A 27980-nucleotide genomic window follows, 5' to 3' on the forward strand; every position below is an offset into this window, starting at 1 on the left:
TCGCTCAATTGTTCTTCTAGAATTGGCAGGATCCTCCCCAAAAGCATAAAAACTCAAGACGTACAGAGTTGGGGAAAAGACCTTAATCCATTTGTTCCTTTGCAATTCTATGTACACAGAATCAATCCTTTACCTCTTGTGCTAAGATTCAAGAAGTTTATTGAATAGAGAAGATTGTTTGCAGTGGAATAGAACTATACAAGGAGCTAAGTGGGAGGAGAGGGGAGCAAGCAGTAAAAATGAAAGTGAAACCTTTTGAGCAGCATACTCCACAATTCTGAGAATCTTTGTGCAACAAGCCGTTAAGAGTGTAGTAAACCATGATTTAAATCAAGTCCGACGGAATAATGATTTAAATAGTGATTTTAAATTGATTTGATTTAAATTGAATCCACACTGGCTGGAAACAAGAACAAAATCCACCTTAAAAGCTGTTCTTCACAGGGCTAATTTTTTTTCTGTCAAATAAGATGCGCCATGGCAGAGCATCGTTCTGTATATGTGACTGGGAGCTGTGGCTACACAATTGTATGGAGACATGCATGTAATCAGTGGTGGGATTCAGCAGGTTCGCACCACTTTGGCAGAACCGGTTGTGAAAATGGTGCTTTTAAACAACCTGTTGTTAAATTATTTGAATCCCACCACTGCGTGTCATCCATCCTTTTACTGCGTGCTGTTGAAACCATAGAGATCATGTTTGCCCTAGAACACTTAGAGGTGCCCTAATACAAGTAATTCTCAGTGCAGAGGTGAGTCCCAACTCTAATGGTGCCTGTCAAACTGGAAATCAAGGCTGAGTTTTGCTCTGCAGACTGTTAGTACTTTATAAATATTGTAACAGGAGGCAAGCAGTTCTAGACAACGCAAGCAGTTTTCAGACAGCGCAAGCAGTTCTATCTTAATGCATTCCCCACCCTGGCCAGTAGCTTAGATCAGCCTTGCAGCCAGGTCTTCACCATATTTTTTCTTGAAAAGAAGTGTTGTTTTTAATGGGACATTTCCCAACATTTCAGCCTTTTTGGCTTCTGTATCCCAGGTGCATATTGTAGCTCATGAAATCTGTTTTAATCAGAGTCTATAACTTCATTTTAAGTTTGCAGGCCCAAAGCATTGAGCCTTTTCTATCATGAACCAAGACATCTTTCTCCCCCGTGGGTGGTGCTTAGAACATCAATGAAGAGTTCTGAAGATCTTGTAAGCTTGCTCACTACTTTATAACTGTTTGGTCCTTAAAAAACAACAACATGTGATGTGTTTTTTTTCTTTTTGTATTACAGAACTATGGGGGTCTGCAATCTTCACCTTAAATACATATTCTAAGCTTAGGATATAAAAAAGCAAAGCATGGATAGCTAGTTATTGGAGAGGTTTTCTAACATTTCCAGCAGAAATTAAAACAATATCTGTGCTTCCCTTGCAACCCAATACAAAGTGCATACCTTCAGAGGTAAGTGCTACTCAGTTCAGTATAATTTTTCCACGATAGGAGTTACTTTGAAGTACACATACTCGTGGATGCAGCTAGGGCGAGACTTACCACTTGCCCAGTTCAGCCAAGCAATCTCCTATAAGTTTAGGTCTTCCACCTTCCTTTGCACCCAGGCCAGTAGGAGAAATGTTTGGCACAGAAATTACAATATGTGATGTGTCAATGTCATTCCTGTCCCTTGCATGGCCTCCAAAACTCCCAGCGGTGACGGGCAATTAACTGCAGCCCTGGTTCAAGACAGTGATAGAGCTGGGTATCCAGAAAATGATGTGAAAACATCTGGAAGAGCTGCATTTTTTTATTAGAATTGAGCGATGGTGATTGTATTTCACCAGTATCGGGAAGCATTACTTATTCTGACACCTCTTACTGAAGGCCCCCTCCCCACTTTGCCCTCCAGTTCCTGAGAGCCTGTGTTTCCTAGCAGCAACATTTCTTGTCAAAGCAGTCTATGTACATAACAATTAGATAAAAGTGGTCTTAAGCACACATAACATATATGAGAATAACAATGTAGATGGGAAAGCCCCTATTGGTAGGACTGCTGAACCCAGGTCTGGCTGATTAACTAAGTCTGTTCTCCTGCATTGGTGAACCCCATGCCCTTCTCATTGGCCAACCAATATGTGGAGTGCCCCCTGCCCAACCATCCCTCCTTCCCTTCATGGGTGGTCTTGTGCCCGTACTGTGGCTGTGGTTGTCTTTTGGCCGTACTTTCAGATCCTAGGCTCATGCCTGGTAGGCCCAAGGCTACACCTGCAGGCCAGTGACGAGATGGGGTTGGGTCTGGAGCCTCCAGTCCCTGGTCTCCCCTTTCCTTCTCTACTCAGCCTAAACTGTCCTACTTGCTCCCTAAAGCTTTTTCTCCCTCCTCTCCTTCTTTTCCTCTGTTCTCTCTCTCTCCCCCAGCTCCTCCACCTCCTGCCCTTTTATCCCCTGCGCTTGTCTTCTCACTCCTGGGTAGGGCCAGTTGCCAAAGCCCCTATTGGTCCTCAGGTTGTCCATCAAGCACTGCCACCCTGCAGGTTGGTCCACTGGCCTGCCCCCTTAAGAGTACTGCCTGCCCCCTTAAGAGTAAGTAATTGGGGCGGTGGCTGGCAGGCCGCAGCGTTGGGCTGCACCTCAGCTGGGAGGCCTGCCTGTCCCCTTGGATGCTCCTTGGCACCCCCACCCCCGCTGCAAGTGGGTTGGCTGGTGTCATCTGCTGTGGCCCAGGCAATGGGATCTCCCACTGCCATTTCCTGCATTGGCATTGGAGTGGCAGCATCTGGAGCCTCTCCTGAGTAGCAGGTTCATGGTGGTGTGGCAAGTGCAGGTTGGGCACTGAGTCCGGGCTGGCAGTGGTAGTCACCTCTCTACACAGTATACAGCAAGTGGTGAGTCTTTAAGTAGGATCTGAGAGATGAGGCTTCAAATCTCACTGGATGACTTTGGGCCAGGAAGATTCTTATGGACCTTACAAGTAAGCCCTCTGCAAATGATGCATTCTCAAAAAACAGGAGTCTGTGGCCAGTGAGGAATGCAGTGCTTCCTTTTTGCCACAGTGTCCCCTGCTCTTAGATTCCTGAGTGGGTGATGAAAACTTAAACCTCATGGCCAAAGTGATATTAATTCAATATCTTCCAGATGTAATGGGGTAATTAACTATCAATCATGTACCATCACTGCATACTGATCCAAAGCACAAACGTAATGCTCATCTTTTAAAAATGCCAGACTTGTTCCTCATTTTCCTTTCACAACAGCAATAGACAACTTGGTGGAGGTTCTCTATGGATCCTGCATTGATCTTGAGACACTGCACATCTCATAAATGGTTCTAAATGTACCACAGTTCTTGTAGCTACTTCTAGGGAAGAGCTAATAACTTGAATATATCTCGTAGGAGTAACTGCCTACCAGCCTAATGCTTGGGACTGAATAAGCATACCAGAAGACCTGCTGCTCTGCGGGTAGCAGTGATATTTATGGCTTAATGGAGTTCTGTTTGCAGCTTTCCAGAGGGACCATGCCATCCACTCCTGTCTCTGTTGTTTGCCTGGAACATTTGCGACTGTCTTTGATGTTTTTCAAATTCTCAGAAAGGTGCTTCCTAAACTTCTTGGTGAGGAAACAGTAGATTACTGGATCCAGAACACAGTTTGCACCCAGGAGGAGCAAGGTCACCTGGTGAAGGTCATTCACCATCTGTTGCGTTCGGCAGCTGATCTTCCATGCCTTAAGAACCATAAGGGTCCAAGGCAGGTCCAGGACATGGTGGGGCACAAAGCAAATGATGAACACAGCCAAAACAGTACACACCATCCACAGTGCCCTTTGCCTGACGCGAGCGCTCTTCCGGGCCTGCACTGGTTGGGACAACAGCGTCCGAATAATGAATGCATTGCACACCAAGACCACCAGGAAGGTGATGAAAAAGCAAACACAGATGACCACATGGAAGCCAAGGACAGGACTTATGTCACCGGTAGTGTCGTAGCGTTCAAAACACCGTCTGAAGGAACGTCCCTTCACCACCTCATCAGTAGTCCCGTCGTCCACAAGGAAGTAAATGGCCGGGACAGCTATCAGGACCCAGATGGCTAGAGTCACATAGATGCCCCGTCTTCGTGTGGTGGATTGAGCAGCCGTGATGGGCTTCGTTACTGCTTGGAACCGATTGTACGTTATGACCCCCAAGAAGGCAACCGAGCAATAAGTGTTGACAAAAAACAAGTAGCCACCCACGTTACACAAAAAGTTGGGCATGATCCAGTCCCCCTTGTGATGGTAGTATACAATCCACATTGGCAACGTGACCAGGAAGAGCAGATCGGCTGTAGTCAAGTTGATCATGAATATTTTAATTTCGTTTAATTTCTTGGTAGCGTAGACTCGACTGAAAATCCACAAGACATAGGTGTTTGAAACAAAGCCCAGAATGAAGATGATACTGTAGTAGGCTGTAAACAATGTATATCTGAACTCAGAGTCCACATGGCATTCTTGATTATGGACGCTAAGGACTGAAGTGTTTTTTTCTTCACTATCGTTGGACATCACAACTGTAGTCATGGTGTTCTTTTAATGTATCCTGAAATAAGAATGAAATAAGTCGTACAGAATGAATCACCAAGCACAGGTAGTCTTTCACCATAAAAAACTCTTATCTCCTTACAATGACAAATGGCCTTGAATATAAACACACTTTGTCTAAAAAAAATTTAAAAGCAACCAACATGGATCACTGTAAAAATCACTTGATACGTTTATGAAAGGCCTTGCTGAAATAAAGAAACCCAGCAAACAGCTGGAGATGAGTTTTGGCAGGCTTCCAAAAGGGAGGAAGACAGTGAAGAGATGTTTTTTCCCCTTTTGCTGGTGATCCCTGGCTCGAAAGATGTTTGGCTGTCCTTGACCAGGACAGCGGCTTTTTTGGACCTGGTACCACCTTCGTGGAATTCTTTGTCAAATGAGACCAGGGCCGTGGGGGATTTAGTACAGTTCTGCAGAGCCTGCAAGAGGCTTATGGCTGAAGTCAGCAATAGTATTTCACCTGTTTGGCCTCCCTCCCACCCCTCCTTGTTCTCCTTTTCCCTTTCCTTCCACTGTCTCTTCCCCACCCCTTCAAACTGTGAATGAGTGAGGTTGGGACAGTTTATTTATTTACCCTCCCCTTAATTGAATTTTATGACACCTGTACTGCTGAGAATGTACAGATTTTATTGGATTTCCGGTATTTTATATTAATGTTGTACGATGCCCTGAGCCTTTAAATCAAATGAAATAAATAAATACACTTTTTTTCTGAAATGGGATGGAAGGGTCTTGACCGTTTTAGTTTTATTGGCGCATTTGCATCAAGTGCCTCCTCGGGGGGAAGTGAAAGTTCTGTTGAAAATGTCAGTCTCTAGCACAGAAGAGGGTTTGGTTCACATAAGCTGCACCATTCATTGGGTAATCCATCAAGGGTGTGGTAGCATAACTATCAAATGTGATCTTATGGGGAGGGGTCCTTCAGTGAAAAGTGATCCAAAAGGAGCATCAGCAGTGGCTCAATAAGAGCTACCAGTTGAGATCCCCCTTCAGAAGCTGTGAGCCTCCTGCCTCCACCCCACCTCCCGCCTAAGATTCCCACTGCCTCTCCCTGGAGTGGCTAAGGCTCCCCTTCCTCATTCCCCGGGCATCTTCAGAGTACGTCAAGTGATGCAAGCTTCCCAAACTCTTGCTTAAAAACACCAGGGGAAAGGAGCAGTGACGTAGGTATAGATTTTTAATGGGGTGGGTTCAGTGACTGAGCTGACTTTCCTGCTATTCCATTCCATGCATAGTTTCAAGCAAGCCGGGCATGTAATGGGAGGAGTTTGAACCCGTGAACCCCCCACCCCTTACCTACATCCCTGGAAGAAGAAGGAAACAGTATTAGTTCATCCTGGACTGGAAATAGTGGAGGGGGGTTAAGGCAGAGGTAGAGACAGATGCTGCCATCTCCAAAACCCATCATCTGAGGCCATCACGTCACCTCACCATGGAGCTGGCTGTGTCCTACATTTTTGTAAAGTCACCATGTTCCGAAACAGCTGCTACACCATACCATAAGGCAAAGTAGACAAGAGGCTGGGAAATCTGTGACTGATCCTCAGCATTCTTAAATATGCTAACAGAAACCTGTCAGGGCCAAATGAAGATCGGAAGCAGAAGGAGGGAGGTGAGAAAAAGGGATTTAAGTTTCTCTTCCAAGTACAGATTCACCAAGTGACTGCTTCCCCTCCCACACTGTTAGCCCCCAAAGGGGGAAAAATAGATTTGTCTGTCTTTTTAATTTTGAGGGCTAATGTAGGAGGGCTGGTTTTGGTCAGAGAACTTGTGATGGAGAGAAAAAAGTGTTAAACCCCCCCTCTTCCCACTCCCACTTGGCTCCAGTTAACCCATACACACACATACACATCCCACACACATTCTATTAGTTTATTAAATACACTCATTTGTTTTGACTGGAAGAGGCTACAATACTTGTAGTGCAATCTGAAACAGGTCTCTGCAGGATCCCACTCAAGTCTGTTCAATGCCCCTTACTCTCAGGAAAAGGTTCTTATGATGATACTGGGATATAAAATCTCAGAGATCTCACTTCTAAATTCTGACCTGTGAAGGGAGCTTATGCCCCCCGAAATCTTGTGGTCTCTAAGTTGTGTTGGACTCAAATCTGTGATAACCTTGTTAATCCTTAACTCTCCATCCTTCAGAGCTTTGCAGTGGAAATCTGGGAAATGAAGCCTTGATTGCCATAGTGCTAGGCTCTGTTCACCACAGTCTGAGTCCCCAAAGTCACTCCAACTTTATTATCTCTTCTAGAGAGGTCCAGATGTGTGGAGTCGAGGTGCTGCTAGAGAGGTAGGTTAGAGGAGACTGCCTAGAAAAATCAACAGTGTCATATCGAAGGCTTTCACAACCAGAATCTACTGCCATTGTGGGTTTTCTGGGTTGTGTGGCCGTGGTTTGGTAGTTTTTGCTCCTAACATTTTGCCTGCCTCTATGGCTGGTGAAACGTTAGGAGCAAAAACGACCAGACTGCGCCTACACAACCCAGAAAGCTCACATTAGCCAATAATCAACAGTGTTTTATTTTCTCAGTTGTTGAAAAACAAACACTATTATTCCAGTTTTGCAGATGAGGAACTAAGGTTGAGAGTCCAGTGGCTTTCCAATATTACGCAAGTGAACACATGAGGGAGAGGAAATTTTTTTTGAAGATCTTTCATGGAGCAATTCTAAACAGATTTATACACAAGTCTGTTGAAGGGTGTAACTCTTAGGAATGCAATGCTAATTTGATATTCAGCTCATTAAATTTTAAAAAATGTAATATTCTTTATTCTGACAAGATTCTATGGGTTAGAGAAACACACCCCTTGAAATTTAAATTCTTACTGAAAAATAACTTTGAACAATGTTTGACTGAAATCCCGTTTTATAGTATTTCTATTATTAATTTTTGTAATAACCTTTGACTCCATATAATAACATTTGAACTTGGGTTTGATATTCAGCCTTTGCCTGCAGTTCTTCATTGTTCAAGGACCGCTGATCTGAGATCAGATATACCTGGCTCAGCAGTTATATAATATATTGCATTCATATTCTATCTTTTTCCATTGCAGAGCTTCAGGTGGTTTTCACAGGGTTTCTAGAATGTCTTCCACCGAGGTAGAAGAAAAAGAAGAGTTTGGATTTATACCCCACTTTTCTCAACTGTGAGGAGTCTAAAAGCTGCTTGCAAACTCCTTCTCTTCCTCTCCCCACAACAGAGACCTTGTAAGGTAGGAGGGGCTGAAAGAGCTCAGAGAGAACTGTGATTGACTCAAGGTCATCCTGCAGGTGTCATGTATGGGAGCAGGGAACCAAATCCAGTTCACCAGATTAGAGTCTACCACTCATGTGGAGCAGTGAGGAATGAAACCCTGGTCTCTAGAGTCAACCACTCTTAACCACTGCATCATGCTGGCTCAAAGCAGACATGTTTGCTCAGATTCAGCAAGGCTGCTATATAGTAAGCCCTCCAATTGTACTGTGATTACCTCTGAGGGGGCATAAAAAGCTTTGGGATTTGGAATTGTGTTAACACCTTAGATTGGCTTTGCCAAATTGCATCTCTGTCTGGAAAGGGACAGTACGTTTAAGAAAGCTGACAGAGACTTGCAAAAAGCAATGATCAGGGATTCCATCAATCTGAAATTTGTGCTTGCCTCCCAGAAAGGCAAAGTCTTGTCTTACATCATGTTGAGCTTTGGATGTTGCATACCTTTCAGATCTGATACAGTTGTGGAGATGAGCCCTCACCCCGTCTCCTAAATTCGGAGCTGGGGAGAGGATCTTGACCCTGTCGTGGTAGCTGTGGAGACTTTTAGAAAGCATCACACTAACTCCTTTTGGATGTCTGCAAAGTCAAAGAAAACACTATTTTCTCTCCAGACACTTGAGAAGCACAGAAGCTCTTCCCAGATTAAAGTCTGATAAGTATGGACCACCACTAGTAACCTGCCCAAATGCTGTACACACATATTCCCCATGTCCAACTGTTGGTCAAATAACATTGCCTTTGAATCCCAACAAGAAAGGTGGGCAACAAATAAGTAAATAAGTTTTCGAAACAGCACCAAAATCTATCCAAGTTGTGAGAGGATCTTATGATCATCTGTTCCTCTTCTGAGTTGCTTCAATTCTCTGATAAGTTTTTCTTTGCCTCTAGCTTCTAAGAATTTACATTTGTAGAAGTTTCTGTCCCTGATCCCAAATTACATTCTGGAAGCAGTTTTTTTCTTTTTCTTTGTTTGTTTCTTTTTTTGACTAGAATATAGAATACAGGCAAGCTCATGCATTTATCTGACGTGCTACGGAGAACAAAGGCATGACGGAGTCTGTTGGCAGCCTTGTATATTTCTTGTGTGAAAGAAGGAAATCGGTAACACAAAACCATGAGAATTTCTCTTTAAAATGACTAGGTGCTTTGTTTTTTCCAGCTTTATCAGCTATTTTCAGCTTGGTCCATTTATTAGGGTGGGACCGTTTATGTATTCTTTTCAGTGAATTCATTTTGACTTTGGCGACTTTTGTCCTCTGGAGGACATACATTTGTTCCCAGACTGGGGACCAATTGATTGTCCTGTTGTACAGAAACCTCAACTTTTTAATTACTCCAAATTTTTCTTTCTTTCTTTCTTTCTTTCTTTCTTTCTTTCTTTCTTTCTTTCTTTCTTTCTTTCTTTCTTTCTTTCTTTCTTTCTTTCTTTCTTTCTTTCTTTCTTTCTTTCTTTCTTTCTAGCAATTTGTGCAACTATCTGCTTGACTCTTTTCCCTCATGTCAGTTTTCAGTTCCAAAAATTCCTTTCATTAAGGAGAGTAAACTTATGGTCTGTTTGCTAACATCCTTGCTTCAGAAGACAGGGTAGGGAAAGTTATAGCAGAGGAGAAATGCATGTAGTGTGGAGGCGAGCTCCCACAGTTGTCTTTGAACTGAGAACAAGAATGTTGCAAGAAGCACAGAAGGATATTGCGAGAGCGCTTGGTTTGCTCTTGGAGGGTATGTGGAAGTGCTCCCTCCGTTTCACCACAAGAGGGGGGGATGGGGTGGACAGTGGGGGTGGATTAAGGACACGCCTTACCTCCTGTGGCAGATCCAGAGGCAGGTCACAAACCCATTTCCCACAAAATCCCATTTACTGCCTTCCTCTTCTTTCTCTATTTAGCTCACCATCTATTCCCACCAGAGCCATCAGGTTTTAAAATGTAGGCTTATAGAATGAGATCTCTTCTAGCAGAGCCTTCTAGCACGAGGAGTTTTGCTCTGGCTCTTTTGTCACTTGCAGAGGGATTTCCTGAGCCAGAGGAAGACACTTTTGTAGTGGAACAGATTCATAGGATCCTACCCATGGGATCAGAGTGTCTAAATGACCAAATTAAAATACCTGGTTGGACATATTTTTAATATCAGAGGTCAAATCTACAATTGCAAAGAGCCTGTTAATACCCATTCCTGGATACGTGTCACCCTTTGGTCCTGTGATAGCAACCCAAATAGCCCTGTTTGGCTTGAGGTTGTCAGGGTTTGAGAGCTAAGCAGAATCAGCCATGTTAGTACTGGAATGGGTGATCAGCAAGGAAGCAAATAACCTCTGCTCATCTCTTGCCTTGCACAATCGAAGGTTGGAGTTGTCATGAGTCTGTTGCAACTCAATGACACATTATGTGCTAGTTCTGTTATGGCTAGTTATTGGCAATCAGCTATCTTGGAGTCTTGGTAAGATGAGATGGTCACTCCTCAACAAAGGATCCCCCTTTTCATGTATCTAGTTGGAAGAGACAATAGGTGGCATCGGTTTCATGATATGCATTGAGAAGGAAACAGAGGACCCAGCAAGGCTACATTAAGTCTATAGACAGGGCTGAGGAGAATCAGTGATAGACCATGCATTTTGCATACAGAAAGTCCCAGGTTCCCACTCTGGCATTTCCAGTTTAAGGATCTCCAATATCAAGTGTTGGGAAAGATCTTTCACCTCCCAAGATCCTGGAAAGATACCATCAGTCAGAGGAGACATTTCTACGCCAGATGGACCAATGATCTAACTTCAGCTTCAGATGTACATGTAGACCAAGAATATTAGGAAGTTTCTGCAGAATAGAGCATTGAACACCAGTACAGCAGCAAAGCCTTAACCGTCTGGATGTCCAGAGCAAACACTCTGCAAATTGCATCCATAAGAAAACATCCACTTACCAGACTCCAGAGGCTGGAAGTTCTCCGTTGAGTCCAAACTTTGGCCAAACCACAGTGGAAGAAGGACATCAAAAACAAGTTGCAGTTTAGGTTGTGGATAATATCTCTGCGAGTCTCTGGCAGCAATCTCTTTGACCAGGGAACCAGAAGTGAGAAGGATGCAGCAAGATGTACCTGAAATGAGGAAGCAGTGATGTCATGAGGAAGTGAGAATGGCAAATTTACCACAAAGGGAGGGAGAACCCACTAGTAAGCTATGAGATACTCATTGGTGCACTTATTCCTAAAATGCCCTACAGACATTCAGCCTGCCATTAAAGCAGAGCTCATTTTTTTCATTAACCTAATGAACACTTAGTGACATCCAGTAAACAGATTACAAACCACAAAAAGCCATCTGAGCTCTGGCGCTACCTCAGTCCCAGTCAGCTGTCTGACACAGGAAGGTCAGTTAGAGAGCACCCAGAGCCTTTCACTGACTCCACCAGTTTCTCCACCCACCTAACCCCTTGAAATGGTACTGCGGAAAGGTCAATCTGCATTGTGCTTTTGTTGCAGAAATCTCAGCAGCTGGAACAGAAACAGGAAGATGCCAGATGCAGGGCAAAAACTGGGAATGGACATCTTCCTGATTTGCTCCTAGCAATTTAGGCACAAGGCACCACTTACTGCATGGCTGAGAAGCAACCTTTGCTTCAAAGTGGGGCTTTCCCAAATCTTTTAAAGACTTCCTGAAGTATTTCTATCCAGGCCAATCTGCCATTTAACACCCCCGCCCCAAACATACACAGGACTCCTTGTTGTATCCCATGCAACATCCTGTCTTTGATCTAGTGTCACTTCACTCCAGCAATAGACCTTGGCTGTAAAAATAATAAAAAGAAAATTTCTTCTGATCATCCTGAAATGGTGGCCCAAAGAGTGGAAGGAACTACTGTGGTGTGGACAGGAAAGGTGGGGAGGAACGAAAAACTCCCAAGGAAAGCTAAAGACATGGTAATCTTCTCTTTCCTTGCAAAGGGAGATAAAAAGTTGCACTGAAAGGATTTCAGAGCCTGTGGGAATTCTCTGATCTGACAGCCGGGGCAAGTGTCAAAGGGGGAAAATGTGAGCATGAGCAAGAATTTAAACCTGAAAGGAATGTATGTTCAAAGCAAAGAAGACCACGTGTTTAAATGGCCAGCTTTTCTTCTCATTTTCCTCCACTTCCAACTGCATGTTAGATAAGTTGATACCAAATGGGGTTTCCTGCAAAGAAACCTCTTCACTATCCAAGGTTGGTCTATTTCAGTGGATTCTTTGAACTGTATGGTACAACCAACTTTGGGATTAAATATATGATTTCTGCTTTGAGGCACTGTGGGGTACTACCCTGTTTTGTGGAAAGGTGATTGTTTAACTGTCATCCTATTATTCTTTTGGACACTAAACTAATTTGGAAGGGCTGAATAGAAATATTTTCATAACTAATAATGCAAGTATATCTCTTTTGTGAGCTTTCTAGAGTATCTGGGTACCGACTGTTGCAGTTGGATGAGATGTAGCACTTTAGTCTGATCTAGTAAAGAAATAATTTTCTCTGATGATCTGTACAGGATGGCGGACTCTCACAAAGTCTCACAAATCCCATTCCCTTGGGTCCTAGGACCTTGGAAAAGCCTTATACCCATCCAGATCTCTGACCAGCCCCACAGCCCTTTCCCTCACTCATGGGTTTACCAGCTACTCTCTGAGTAGTAGTTACGGTACTGCCACCAATGAATCTGAAAGTGTATCTCCCCTGCTAGACAGATGGGTACATCTTAGCATTCTGTATCTTTGTGATTAAGAGTTTAAGAGCTCTGCCTAATCGCCACGCTTTCTAGCACAGGGACAGTCTATCATATGTGAGTACTTTAGGGGAGGCAAGCTCAATCGCTGCCCCTCCCTTTTACTGCTGTTTAGAAAGTGGGATCAAATAGGCATGGTGTGTCGACAGAGATCAGAACTTAAGCATTCCAAATATAAGGAAGTTTAAGAAACAAATAAAAAGAGTATATATGTGGTCTGCAAAACTATTAGTCCAAGAAAGGATAAAAAGAAACAGTGAAAACACAGTTCTCTAAAATATGACTCTGTTCTCTAACTAAACTGTGCTGAATTGGGATAGGCTTCAAGCAGTGGCATACCGCTAATGGGGACATGGGATACCCCATGCCCCTGGGCGCACACCATTTAATCACGTGTGGGGGAGGGGGGTACCTGGCACAGATGTTGCCCCGGGCACCATTTCCCCCGGTATGCTTCTGGCGGTCTATAAGACTAATAAATAAATAGATCCCTTGAAGCTGGAGAATTTAAAATCCCTTTATTACCTTGGTTTACAGAGTTTGGGACTGTTCCCTATTGTCCCTGGTCAAGATGGAGTCCCTCAGTAATGGTTTAGTCCTTCATGGTTTGTGCCCATTCAAAAAATATGAACACAAGGAAGTCCTTGTCGCATTCTAAGAAAGTATACCCTTTTGAGGAGAATCCATACTCCTCTGGGGTCACTTCTGATCTTTTGGCCTCTAAAGGGAGAAAATGCACTCTTTCCTCTTGGTTCTTCTCTAGGTGTGGCAATCTAGCAAGGTATTAGATGGCAAATGTTTTGTCTCACTCTGGCCAGCGCCATTTGCATCTGTATGCATGTTGCCAACCTCCAGTTGGTGGCTGAAGATCTCCCCTATTGTAACTGATCTCCAGGCAACAGAGTTCAGTTCACCTAGATTGGAAATGGCCACTTTGGATGGTGGACCTATTGCATTATACCCCACTGAAGTACCTCCACAAAACCCACATTCCTCAAGGCTCCACACTCAAAGTCTCTAGGTATTCCCCACCCTAGAGTTGGCAAAAACTATGTTCTGTGGTGCTGTGGGTTTTCCGGGCTGTATGGCCATGTTCCAGTAGCATTTTCCTCTGATGTTTCACTGCATCTGTGGCTGGAATCTTCTGAAGATTCTCTGAAGATGCCAGCCACAGATGCAGGCGAAATGTCAGGAGAAAATGCTACTGGAACATGGCCATACAGCCCGGAAATCCCACAATACCCCAGCGATTCTGGCCGTGAAAACTATGTTCTGTGTTACTATGTTCTGTGTTACTCATCCCCTCCTTCGCATCTCTCCTTTTTGCCAGCTGGGAACTTACAGATGTGTTTCAGTTCATAGACAGAGCGCGTTCCCACTTTGGGGGATGTTAATATGATAATTTAGGGTAGAGGGCATCTCTTCTCCACACAGAGATTTTGTCGGGATCCTGAGGTGCGAACACTTTAAAGCCCCATACAAATGCCAAATTATTTTTTATCATATGTGATAATTGTGACATTCTTGAGGATTCCTGTGAAGATATCAGAGAGGGATGGGAGCCAGAAGGGAATCAGCTGGGCTGGATCCTGTATTGCCAGAGAACATTGTCAGAATTGTAGATGGTGGGGATGTATAGGTATAGAAGCCTGCTGTGTCTCCATGGCAGAGCATCATCTTCTTGGCATGCATAAGGTATTGGGTTCAATCCCTGATCTCTCCCGTTAAAGAATCTGGCAGTCAGTGATGTGAAAGACCTCTGCCTGAGATGCTGGAGGGCCACTGCCAGTCTGAGAAGACAACCAACAACCAAGGGTCTGATTCAGCATGATGCAGCTTCATGAGACCAATCACTCGCAGCCCAAGCTTAATGGGCCTAGGGCTGAGGCAAGGAGACCTGCTGCAAGTGTAGCCGTGTAGTCCATAAAAGCCAGAGAGTTTCAGAATGAATAACTGAAACAATCTTCTTAGCAAATTGGGATGTGAGGATATCCATATTTCTAGTCAGATAGAGAGCCAGTGGTCTGTACCGCACATGTCAAAACATGCCTTTTTTGGAAGCAATTTCAGAGGCATCTTTTTTCTCTGCTGAAAAAGACCAGACTCTTAGGAGCAGCATGTGTTTCTTAAAGGGAACCCGTTAGCTATGACAGTCAGCATAGCATAGTGGTTAGAGCCGAGGTGTTGAACTAATTTGTTGTGGAGCCGGAGATGATATAAATTTGACTTGGTCAGGCCAAGCTCAGAGGGTGTGTGTGTGTGTGACTGCCTCAGCTGTTGATGTTGATGGCACTAGGGGAGGTGGTCAGCATTGGTGGGGGGCTATCTCAGCTGGTGAGCCCACAGCAGCCTCACCAGCCCAGATCAGCACTAGGGGATGGATGCACTGTGGGCTCACCCGCCCAGATTGTCACAGGGGTGGCTTGCCAGAACAGGTGGGGGGGGGGGGTTCAGTGCTTGGACTCACCAGACCAGATTGGGAGTCGGGAAGGGTGCCCACAGTGGGCTCACGAGGCCAGATTGAGAGCAGGGTGGCATGAGTTCCTGGACTGGAGAGCCCACAGTGGGCTTTGCCAGGCCAGATTGGCAGCAGAGGGCAGGAGATTGCCTCAGCTGGCTTATGGGCCTGATAAGCCCTCTTAAGGGGCTGGTTCTGCATGTTTGACATTCTTGAGTTAGTGCACTGGACTCAAAACAGCTGTGACCTGGATGACCTGAGGTCAGTTAACATAACCTTCCTCACGGGAATGTTGTAAGGTTGAAATGAACCTGGTAGCCTATCGTGATTTCCTTCAAGGTCACGGTAATAAAATGCAATGAATACATAAACCTGCATAGAATCCTATGTATGTGGCAGGAACAACTGAAGTTTCTCATCTCCCAAGGATTAGTTTATTTAAAAACCTCTAAATATAGACCCTGGTTGACAGCAACATTTGCTGAATCATCATCAGATTCCAGAAGCTAAGCAGTGTTGGCTCTGGTTAGAACTTGGATGGGAGACCCCCAAGGAACACCAGGGTCATGATGTGGGGACAATGGCAAACCACATCTGAATCTCTCTTGCCTTGAAAACTCTACTGGGGTGACCATAAGTCAACTGTGACTTGATGGCACACATACAATAGTGTAATTGCCCAAGTTTACACAATGCTATTTCACTTTTGCTGTCCTTTTCCATTATTTGGGTGTGGTGAAATTATAAATCCTGGTCTTCACACTGCTGTCATGACTTATGGAAGATGGCTAAGTGTTACTAAATAGTTCTCAGCTTATCTCAGTCCATCATAATACACATTCGTGAGGTCTGTGACACACACACACGTATGCCAAATCTGATCCTGAGTCATTGGGAGATGCTGTTACAGCAATGTCTGTCTGATCTGGGTCACCCGGCTCACCCTGACAGCTTAGTACCTTTCATTGCATCATGCTGCTGGTTAAGTGTGTGAAAGAGTCGTACAATGTTATGTTCAGCTGAGAAGTTAATGGAACAGGAGGGCATAAGCAGGTGGACAGAAAGTTTGAACCAGTACTAAGGGGGGTGTCTTGCAAGCTGTATGGAGATGGCAGGAAGGAAATAGTGCTTTTAAAAAAGGGGGGATGGGGTTAGTCATCATTGGGGGGGTGTGAAAGAATGTGTTGGGTGTGGTCTGTGCCTTTGCATCAGAGCTTTGGGGTTGGCTCCCAAAGACCAGAGAATGGGGCTGGAATACACTGCATTCCTCTCTGGTCCCAAAGCCTGTTTTCTCGTTTTGTATGGATGTCTTTATACCCTGCTTTCTTTCCCAGCAAGGGTCCAAATTACTATATCACATTGTTCTCTCTTCCTCCATTTTGTCCTCACAGCAACATCCCTGTGAGGTAGGTTAGCTGAGAGAGAGAGTCTGGCCCAATGCCCCAGGTCAGCCAGCCAGCCTGCCTCTGTGGCAAAATAGGAATTCAAATCAGGATCCCACAGACCTTGTGTCTGGTATGATGTGGCATTGCTGTTACATGTCTCTCACTTTCCTATCATACTTTCATCTCTGCACAGCTCCAGCCTCCTTTACTGTTTGCAACCCTTTAAAAACAATATGCCTTCAGATCTTATCATGGTTGAGGCTGTGTTCACAGCCAGGGTTGTCTAGTGGTTAGAAAATCAGACTAGGTGCAGGCGTGGCCAACCTATGGCACTCCAGATGTTCATGGACTACAATTCCCATCAGCCCCCTGCCAGCATGGCCAATGCTGGTAGGGGCTGATGGGATTTGTGGTCCATGAACATCTGGAGTGCCATAGGTTGGCCACCCCTGGAGGGTCTGGGAGAGCCAGATTCCATCCCTGCTCTCCTATGAAGGTTGCAGATAACCTGGGGCCCATCATACATCTCAACCTGACCTTCCTTCTCACAGTGCTATTATGAGGATAAAACATGAAATGGAAAACAATGGGTAGTGTCAGAGCTTCTTGGAAGAAGATTGGAATAAAAATGGTACATGCTGGACACATGTGTTCCTGTTAAGGATCCTCAGTTTGTTTTTTATTTTGCTCTATCACACTTAAAATGCTTAAAGCACATGATTTGTAACAAAATGTAAATAAAGTGGCCTGATTATCGAAAAAGAATAAAACCGGTCCAAAGGAAGACAATCTACAAGGGTTGTGAGAGAGGCTGTGTGAAGATATGAGAGATTGTATGGAAACAGAATCTCCTCTCTCTTCCTAAATGATATTTGTCATTTTTTCTTGTTGGTGTATTTGAATGGTTAAATAAATGTTTCTGAGTATGATGACAGGATATGCTGGTATAAATCTCTTCCTAGGAGTCTTTGATGAAAAATCATTTCATAGTTCACTAAAACTACTGAATCATCTGATCGTCGAGGTATTGGTGGTGGGTTATCACTCTTCCATTAGTCTTTTTGCAGACAAGAGAGCTCACAAGCTCAGCTTTTAGCAGTCAAGTTTGAGGGTACATATACTTTGGAATGTATCTTTGTGCCATTGAGAATTGTAGTTGTGTCCAGAAGTAAGTTCATGCATGCAGAAATCTCTCTCCAAAACCCACCAATAAGTGGTCAATTCCATGTCACACATAGCAATGTACCTTGGTTACCTCCATATCTCCAGCATCCGACAGCTTAATTCAGACCCTCCCCACAAATGTCAAAGTGCACATCCTGAGCATTAATTTTTCTTGATAATATCTTGCCACCCATTTTGGCAAGGAAATTCAAGGGAGGTAAGTTTTCTGGAGACAAAACCATTTTGCCAGATCTAGTGTCAAGGAAATAATGTGAATCTTATGCCACACTGGAGCTAGCTGATAACCTTTTCACTTGTTCCAAGAATAAAAAGATTAGTCATTCATCAGGAACGCCTCCTGTTTACATTAGTGTAGGTGGTTCAAGAACTGAATGTGACATTGCTCCCCTTAATTTCAATTGAGTCATCATGTCTAAGGTGAGGTCATGTCTAAGTGGCCTTGAAGAGGGCATGGAAGCGAGGAAAAATCTATCAAGGAGATGATCAGGTTGTTGAACAAGGACACAACACAGCTGAATCTAGTAGACATAAGGCGCAGGCAAGCCTAATTTGAAAGCCTTTGTAGGTTTACCACATCAGAGGAGCCCAGTAGGTTGTTTGGGGTGAATAGGTTCACCATAAATCCAGGATGTGGTAACCCAGCAAACAGATTGACCTGCACTTCTTGGGTGGCTTATGCACAACAGTTCCCAACTTTTTTGATATGATGATGCACAAGTTCCCATTTACTTGGTATGGTGATCCATCCAAGGCTGGTCCAGGGATTTTGGGCACTCTAGGCAAACTATCACCTTGGCACCTGTCTAGTTCACCGTTCCATTTTCAACAGTGGCCAACCAGATGTTTTTGAGGAACCAAACATCGCACACTAAGCGCTGCTTCCCCCACTATGAACCCCCAGCAAGTGACATTCTGACATTTGCAGCATTTGAATATTTCAGCCTTTCATCATCTTTGCCTTCTCCATTGCTCCCTCTTAATCCTCTTCTCAAATGCTAAGACACTCACTCTAGTAACCATCAGGTTACTATTACTTGTCCAACATATAGTGAAGAAAAAATACCATTATTTGATCCACATGTGAAGAAAAATGCCATTATTTGATCAACATGTGGTGAACACAAATACCATATTTGATCAACATGTGGTGAACAAAAATATTATTTGATCAATATGTGAACAAATACCATTACTTGATCAATATTTGGTACAAAAACATTACTTGAACAACATGCAGTGAAGAAAAAATATTCATTACTTGATCAACGTGTGGTGAAGAAAAAATACTAACTAATGTATGACCTAAAAGATACTGGTTCCAAGTCAGATCCAGTTTACTGCATAAGGCTTTAACTGAAGTCCAAAGCTTTGAATGGTGGAATATAATCAATGGTGAACTTATCCTGTTCTTCTTTAGAGGAGCTGGCAATGAAGGACCCTCACCAAATATATAGCCTAATCAAACTTAGATTATGTGATCAGGGGTGTCAACACCTAATTAATCATGCAACTACTACATGCTCCCCACTATATTTTGGTATAAAGCCTGAAGCCGGTAAGATGGCCAGCTATTTATTACAAATTCCAAACAATGACGGATATTGACCCGAGCCAGATGTAACGTTTTTTCACCTGCTCTCTTGCAAGGCCGGATTGAGAAGCGGCCCCTATTACAAAGAGTATGTCCATTCTGTCCCACCATTGTGGAATCATTGGAGCACATTTTATATTATTGCCCAAAATACGATTTACAAATGGAAGCCCTACTACCCTCGACAATGGTTAAAATACCGTTCAAAATATCATTGGTAAAATCACTAAATAGGAACGATCCTGAAATTCTTGGGAGAATAGCCAACTATTTGTTGAAGGTTATGTCTCTAACAGAGATGTAACATTATTGATGAAACTTTTTGTACCGAAATTCAATGACGATATAATCTATTTCTGCCAAAAGATACTGAATGCAAATTTGAATGAAACCAGTTATTATGCTAATATGACCTATATTCAAAGGTGTTAGATTTTTCATCATTGGCACTCCTGGTTTATTATGAATTGTGTTTATTATAAAATGTGTATGTAAGATGCTTATGGTTATCTATTCTAATATGATAGAAATTCAATTATCCTGTAGCTTATTAGTAAATACCATCTATAGACCATGGGGAATGGTTATAGCTTTTGCTAAACAGCAGCGAATAGGGAAGAGTCAGATACAAGCTGATTTCGGATTTTAAACATAGTTGTATTGTAGTTGTTTTATAAATATATTTTATAGCTGAACGGTTAAAGCTTATTAATCCATTTTATATCTTTTATAAATGAACTAACACGATGGAATGTAGAACCCATAGATGGCATATATGATCTCTTTTAAACTTAACACAGTTCTTACACTTTATGCAAATAAAGGTGATTGTGATTGCGATTGTCCAAGTCAGATCTTGGTTTCCAAACTGTACAAAAGAGCAAAAGAAAGGGTAAGGGTGGCTATTACAGTGAGTAGCCCTGTGACTCACTTTCAGAGGCTTCACAATCCACTTTTGGGTCCCAGCTTGCACATTGGGAAAGACTGGCTTATGAGGTAGGGCAGGAAGCCCACAGCTGTGAAGGGCCTCCTGATGTCTGGGACAACTTCCCTGTGGTATGTGCCCAGAGACAACCTTCCATGGTCCTGCTGCCATTTGCATTGCAAACCCAGGTTCTATTTGTGCTGGCAGGAAGATTGTGCAGTTTTTACAGTGAGAGATCAAAGTAATTAAGACGACGACAACAAAATTATGGTCTCTGCTGGAGATGTTATAGAGGATGGAACTTTTTTTCACATGTGGTAGACTTGTAAAAAAATCAAGACATTTTGGATAAAAATACACATGACAATGCAACAGATAATTAAATTTAGATTTCCTCTTAACAGCAAAAACAATGTTGTTGCGCATATTACCGGAAAAGCTTCTTAAGAAACTGAATGAACTATGCTGGCATTTACCAACTGCAACAAGAGTAACAATTGCAACTAGTTGGAAATCTGATAAAGGTCTTACAGCAGAATGTAGGGAAGATAAAATCAGAGAATACGCTGTTATGGCTAAATTAACCAACTTTGTAAATCTATGTTCAAAACACAAATGAGCTAAATCTTACTTTCCATATGAATCTGATTTGACCATGTGAAAACAAAATAACTCGAGGATCGAAAACTGAATATGACTAAAATATAATAACCGGACTAGTAAAAATGATTTGGAATTGATGGATAAATGACAAAGATTCCAAGATTTTATAACGGTCTCTCTAGTAACTTGAAAATGTCATATTGGGATCCACTCTGTAATGTGCATTTAGTATAATTGTGGATAGATATCTCCATGCTTTATTCTTAGCTATTTTCTTGATTCGGTTTCCTTGTTTCTAGTCGTTTCTGTTCTGTTCAACATATTTTGGAAAATCAAATAAAATCTCCTTGATCTGAGATTGCAAATGCCTTAGCAGACCAGGTGCTCAGGAGCAGCAGCAGCAGCAGCAGGCCATTGCTTTCACATCCTGCATGTGAGCTCCCAAAGGCACCTGGTGGGCCACTGCGAGTAGCAGAGTGCTGGACTAGATGGACTCTGGTCTGATCCAGCAGGCTCTTTCTTATGTTCTTAAAAAACTTTATTTAAAAAAAAACAGTGAGAGGTTGTGGGCAGTGAGAAAGCCTGGATTCTGAAAACTGCTGTTCCCACGGTGCTCAGTCACCTGAATGAATATGTTTGGGATTGCACTGTACAATAATCTTAATTAGGCTTGCCACATTTCTGGCTTTGGTGCTGAGTACGGTACAGCAGTTAAAGTGTCAGTCTAGGACATGGGAAACCTGTGTTCACATCCACACTCTGCCAAGAAACTCCCTGGGTAACCTTGGGTTGGTCAATCGTCCTAACCTAGTTAGGGGTACCAACACATTTGGCAAGGGGGTGAAGCCCAGGCTCGAGACCACCTATTTGGAGCAGTGCCAGTGGGGTAAGAGATGGAGGTCAGTGGGGCCAATGCGCTATGCCCAGTCCAGAGGTGAGAGGTCAGAGGGCAGGGCAAAGAGAGGTCACAGTCAACACAAAACATTAATTCATCCAAGGTGACCTGCATAGTGACTTTCTGGCTAAGGGGATTAACAGAAGAGAAAGGAAGACGGAGAAGATGGCCAAAGACAGCTGCAGTGTTTAGAGAAGACACTTCTGTGCTACGTAAAAGCCTGGGATGAAAATTGGTTGCAAGCCCCATGCTGTGAATGTCTTAAAGATGCAGTACAGCAAATTCCTTTACCTTAAAAAGTGCTACAAAGTTAAAAACCAGCCTTTCTCCTGTTCCCACCACTACATTTTTTAAAAGCCCTTATCTATCAACCAGACAGGGGAGGGGGGTGGACTGGCCATGCTGGTCAGAAACTGCCAACCCTAAACTTACCTCACTGTGAGGACAAACGAGTCCCTCATGTGACTTTCAAATCAGACAGGAGCTGCAAGTTTTGCACTCAGTTCCCAGATACCCAGTCAACACTGGGACTGGGATGTTTAGGAAGAGGGGGCTGAAGCCCGCCCTCCTCCCCATGCTGACTTCCCAACCTGAAATTGCCGCAAGGAGTTGCTATTTGGGGAAACCACCATGTAGCTGTCACGCCTGCTCAGGCAGCATGGGAGGAAGAGAGGTGCTCAGTGGCAGGTTTTGGGTGTGACAATATGTACTGGGGGCTCTGAACTTCATACCTGGCCACGCACAGACTGGAGTAAACATAGGGTGGACCAAGGACTTGGTAACATATAATTAGGCTCTGGAGGAGAACCACTGATTATTGCTAACTCAGCAAGCTTCAGGGCTGAGTGGATATTTGAACACAAGTCTCCCCGCTCCTAATCTGACAATCTTTTAACTACTATACCATCTTCAGTACGATAGAGAGCCAACAGCTCTCCCCTTGCCTGCTCCTCTGCCTGCATAGTTATGATGAAGTGCAAGATTTTGACTGCATTAAACCAAGATTAGCAGCTACCCATAGCCAGGATTATAGATTACTTTAAGATTATAGTAATCCTATAATGAGAGAGTAAACCTCACTTTTGTAACGAGGAGGAAGAGAAAGAGTTACCCATCCATTAATTCTCTCCACGCCATTCATTGTTTTACAAGTCATACCAGCAACTGGCATAGAGCTTGAAAAAAGTATGTGGTCTTAATAGGGTTGCCAGGTCCCCCCTGGCGATCGGCAGGGAATGGGGGTGTAGGGTTGCCAGACCAAAGCTGAGAAACTCCTGGAGATTTGGGGAAGGAGTCTGGGGAGGTCAGGGACCTCAGAGTCCACCCTCCAAAGCATCTATTTCCCCCGCAGAATGGATCTCTTTAATCTAATGATCAGCTGTAATTCTGGGGGGTCTCCAGATCTCACCTGGTAGCTGACATCCCAAAGGCTTAACAACAACAACAAGAAGAGTTGGATTTATATCCCCCTTTCTCTCCTGTAAAGAGACTCAAAGGAGCTTACAAATTCCTTTCCTTTCCCCCCTCACAACAAACACCCTGTGAGGTGGTGGGGGCTGAGAGAGCTCCAAAGAACTGTGACTAGCCCAAGGTCACCCAGCTGGCACGTGTTGGAGTGCACCAACTAATCTCGTTCACCAGACAAGCCTCCACAGCTCAAGTGGCAGAGCGGGGAATCAAACCCAGTTCTCCAGATTAGAGTGCACCTGCTCTTAACCACTGCACCACGCTGGCTCTCCCACAAGCACAAAAGGACATACCACAAATTCCCAGCACTCATTGAAAGCGAAACATTGCTGCACCAAACTGAGCAAAAGGTCTCATCCCTTTCCCCATTCCACAGGTGAAGTGGAGAAAAGAGACAAGAGAGTAACTTGGCCCACTGGTTGTCTGTTCCACAGGATCCATCTGCTGAGGAGACATCACCCCCCTACCTGCCTCACATACAATTTAAAGAGAAAAAAATTTTCCCCAGAGGGTCTCTGTATGCCAGTATCACAAAGAAAGGATCCTCAGGGAGAGAGAGAGCACAAGATGGAGGAGCTCCCTTACCTTCGTAGAGAGATGAAGACTCTGGAAGCACCACAGAACCGGCTACAAAATAAGCACTGGGAAACCCCAGGCATCTTTCTGGGAAATGTGGCATTCATTTCCCAAGAGCAAGAACAGGAAGTAGCTGTGGAGAAAGAGGGAGTGAGATTCTCAGGTAAGTGACTCACTGCCTTGAAGGCTCCTCAGCCATCTGAAACTTCTGTGCCTTTTGTGGCAGATGCTTCACATTCTGGGCAAGAGGCCAAAAATATTCCGCGCTCCTCGCTTCCTCACACAGCGAGAAGTTCCAGGGGCGGCGCTTCTGGGTGTTTCCTTTGGATGAGAGAACCCCGTTTTCTTTACTTAAAAATATCCCCACACACGTCATATCTGTCGAGAGAGACTCTGTACTGCAAGGCTTGCCAATTGCGGTTCAGAGTGTTGGATTACAACTAGGGTGTGTGTGTGCGTGCGCTAATTGCCATAAAGTTGCTTCAGGCTCATGGTAACTCTATGAATCAAAGTCGTCCAGGATGTCCTATCGTTATCAGCCTTGCACAGGTCTTGCAAACTGAGGGCCAAGCTTTCCTTGATGGAGTCAGTCCATCTCATGCTGGGTCCTCCTCTTCTCCTGCTGCCTTCAACCTTGCCTGGCATTATTGTCTTGTCCAATGAACAATAGCTTCAGTCATTGTAGCTTCAAGGGTCAATTCAGGCTTGATTTGATCTAGTACCCAGTTATTCGGTTTTTTGGCAGTCCACAGCATCCATAATGATCTTCTCCAGCATCACATTTCAAAGGAACCTACTCTCTTCCTGTCAGCTTTCTGGGTTCAAATTCCCACTCATTCACAGAGCTCCCTGAGGAATTTGGGGCCAGTCAGTCTCCCTAATCTCCCTCATAAGAGGTGAAGTTGTGTTACAGTACAACCTGAGAACACTGTCTTGCACGTAACTAAATAGACTGGAGTAGGACTGTGCATAGATTTGCTTAGGATTGCTTGGTCTGTTGCAGCAAAACACAAATGAGTCTTATGCATCTTCAAGATTTGGTTCTTGAGAGTCAGCATGGTGTAGTGGTTTCAAACAAGAAAACTGTAATCTGGAGTTCTGGGTTTGATTCCCCAGCCTTCCACATTAAGTCTTCTGAGTGACCTTGGGTTAGTCAGAGTTCTCTCAGTCATACCTACCTCACAAGGTGTCTGTTGTGGGAAGAGAGGAAGAGAAGGAGTTTGTATGCTGCTTGGAGACTCCTTTCAGGCGTGAATAGTAGGATATAAATCCATCCTCATTTTTAAAATCCCAGATTACCCTCTGTGGACTAGAGCCAACGTCTTCCGATACTTCAGAAGCAGTGAGCTCTGAGATACAAAAGCTAGTGCTGAGCTGAACATTTTCATTAGCCCTTTTGGATACCACCACTTAATGTAAGCGTTAATTACTTTAGCACAACTAGTGAATGGCCTCTCCATTTTTTCAGACCTGGTTTAAAACTTCTATCTGGCTCTTACTGCCATATCAAGGCATTTGAAACAGAGGATGTAGAACTGGGAAAGTGTGGTATGTTTTGTGCTAGTCATTCTCCCTCTAGAGCTGTTTACAAAGTATCCTTGAGAACTGCGGTTTTGAGGGGTAGCTGTTCAGCTATACTAGAACCCTGTAGGAAAACAGAGGACACCACTTGCCTGTCAAGCAGTATCAGTTCCCCAAAAGCAAACTGTTAACAAGCCCCATCCCAAAGCTCTAGCTTGTCGACCGGTTGCAAAGTTCAGTAGACTCTTGCTCATATTGGTGGCTGGCCAGCTGCCAGTCTAATAAGAATTACAGCCCCCAGGTGGGACCAGGGGATCCCCTGGAATTACAGCTTGCCTCCAGACCACAGAAATCAGTTCCTCGGGAGAAAATGGGTGCTTTGGTGGTCTGCCTCTATGGCACTGTACTCCGCAATGTTCCCCATCTTCCCCAAGCTCTACCTCCAAATCTCCAGGAGTTTTGCAACCTGGATCTGTCAGCCCTAGATCCTATAATTCACCTCCTGAGGTGGTGAGATGCATTCAGTAGCCAATAACCCGCATCCATCTATTGCTTTGTACCTATTTCTAGCCACCAATGCCTATGCAAGACACATCTTTCGCTACCAAACTGATCCAAGAACTTAGAGGAAAACATCTCATTTTGCATGGAACCCAGTAAAATTACGTTGATTTTCCAAATTGCTACGGTCTAGTTTCTGAGTATTTTAGAAAGAGGTACATCTATTTCAAAGAGACTAACTTCATTTAAAAAAGGGACACATAGGAAGGATCCTTTATCTTTCCGAGCTTCACTTTTGATCTAGACAAAATAGGTCCTGTAAATGTACAGTATTTGCTGTAAATAAAAATAAAATGTGTTTGTTGTCAAGCAACCACCTCTCACCTACTGCTATCATGGCCCGAGCTATAGATGCAACCAGGTAGTCTTCCAGTGTACCTGGATCCAACACTGGCCAACAGTCCTCCTTGTTCCTAGCTGCCATCACAAACCAGAAGAAGAGGTGGCAGCCTGAATCCACTTGGCCAGCATGCTGAGGTCCAACATCACCTAGCAGCCCTTCCACTTCCTGTTGTAGACCAAGCAGCAGTCACGCACCAGATGATCTCAGGCAGCTTCCCGTATTCCCTTAAATCAGAGGTCCCCAAATCAGAGGAGCCCACAGGCACGTTTGGAATCCTGACACAGCACGATGGGCACACCAACAAAATGGCTGCTACAAAATGGCTGCCTCAGCAGGCTGGGCCAGCCACAAAATGGTGACCACACTTAACTTCAGTGTGCTGTGGTTGCAGCTGCTGTAAAACATTTTAAAAACTCTGCGCAGCCATTCAAATTTCAATCAGAGGCCTTGCTGGGAAAAAGCCTGCCTGGCACCTCCCACTTCCTAAAAACACTTGATGGGCACAATGGCACCCACTGGCACCATGTTGGGGACCTCTGCCTTAAGTCAACCATTGCTGGTTGCTCATCCACGCAGGAAAACAAGTGAATGTCAACAGTTACGAGCAGAACCCACCTCTCTTTGCTCATCTGCCTTCTCCTCTGGGTGGCAGCTGTTGGTTCTAGGACTGAATAGGGCTCAGCAGCTTGGTGCACCTCCGATTGTCTATTCAGTAGGGGAAGGAAGGAGGCAACAGCCACCTTCAGAGAGAGAGAGGGTGCAAGAGGTGGCCACCAACGCTGCATAGCAGCAAGCCCTTCTAAGGCCCCAAGATCGTAGCAGTTTACTTCCAGCCCATATTTGGGCCTCCTAATGGGTGGGCCATTCAAGACCATTTGCACTTAACGATGTTTAGTTTCCTCGGACGCTTCTCCAAGCACATGCTATATACGGATTGTGGAAGCTGGGCAGATGAGAGTGGGTTTGCCTTGGTACAAATCTGCAGTGTTGTAACCACGCTCCACGCACGGTGAGTCATTTCATTCGCTCGGTCGGGATGGGATTTCCAAAGACAGCTTTATGTGATTGCACAACTGAACAGTTTTGGCAAAAAACCAGAGGAGGAAGAGCTCTGGCAGCTGTTATAGCTTTGCAGATAGGAGCCAGAGAGTCGAGCCGTACGCCAGAGGAGAGCTCGTACCTGAGAGCAGCCGTCTCTACCCACATTAGAATGGATGGAGATTCTTTTCACTCCTCATTGCCGTACAGATTCTCACAGCTGACTGGGGAAAAACGCAAGGAATCTGATAACACGGGTCCTAAATATTATTAGTTCTGCTACCCCACAATTTGGAGCTGCACAAACACAAGAGGAGCCTTTCTGGATCAGACTAATGATCCACCTAGTCCAGCATCTCGTTTCATACAGAGGCCAACCAAATGTATTTACTTGGAGACTCAAAGCAACTCGTATCATTCTCCTCTCCCGTTTTCTCCTAACAAAACTCCTGCGAGGTGGGCTAGGCTGACTGTGTGTGACTGGCCCAAGGTCACCCAGCAAGCTTCCATGAACAGGGATTCAAACCTGGGTTTCCCAGATCCTAGTCTGAGACTTTAACTGCTACACCACGCTGGCTGGAAAGCTCCCAGCAGGCCAAAGCTTCTTTCTCCCTGCAGCTGGCTGCCTCTTTCTCCCAGCAACTGGAAGAGCTCTATTGCCTTAAAATGGATGATTGACAGTTCACTTGTGGTTGGGATGTACTTAAGAACATAAGAACATAAGAACTAGCCTGCTGGATCAGACCAGAGTCCATCTAGTCCAGCATTCTGCTACTCGCAGTGGCCCACCAGGTGCCTTTGGGAGCTCACATGCAGGATGTGAAAGCAATGGCCTTCTGCTGCTGCTGCTGCTCC

The 27980-nt window shown here is 44.3% G+C and overlaps 1 protein-coding gene across 3 annotated transcripts; it reads right to left on the reverse strand.

Moving 5' to 3' along the window:
• Positions 1-187: 187 nt before the first annotated feature.
• Positions 188-27875, reverse strand: PTAFR (platelet activating factor receptor). 3 transcript variants are annotated; one of them, XM_048501797.1, is made up of 3 exons: positions 27268-27875; positions 10749-10922; positions 188-4565 (listed from the first exon to the last, which is right to left on the reverse strand). In XM_048501797.1, the coding sequence occupies exon 3, from the start codon at positions 4544-4546 to the stop codon at positions 3458-3460; it is 1089 nt and encodes a 362-aa protein (XP_048357754.1). In that variant the 5' UTR covers positions 4547-4565; positions 10749-10922; positions 27268-27875; the 3' UTR covers positions 188-3457. The 3 variants fall into 3 exon arrangements, with proteins under 3 accessions (XP_048357754.1, XP_048357753.1, XP_048357755.1); XM_048501796.1 differs by having other exon boundaries at positions 23672-27875; XM_048501798.1 differs by lacking the exon at positions 27268-27875 and adding an exon at positions 11536-11658.
• Positions 27876-27980: the final 105 nt, after the last annotated feature.

Source organism: Sphaerodactylus townsendi, linkage group LG06, assembly GCF_021028975.2.
Source record: "Sphaerodactylus townsendi isolate TG3544 linkage group LG06, MPM_Stown_v2.3, whole genome shotgun sequence".
In the NCBI taxonomy this organism is placed as follows: domain Eukaryota; kingdom Metazoa; phylum Chordata; class Lepidosauria; order Squamata; family Sphaerodactylidae; genus Sphaerodactylus; species Sphaerodactylus townsendi.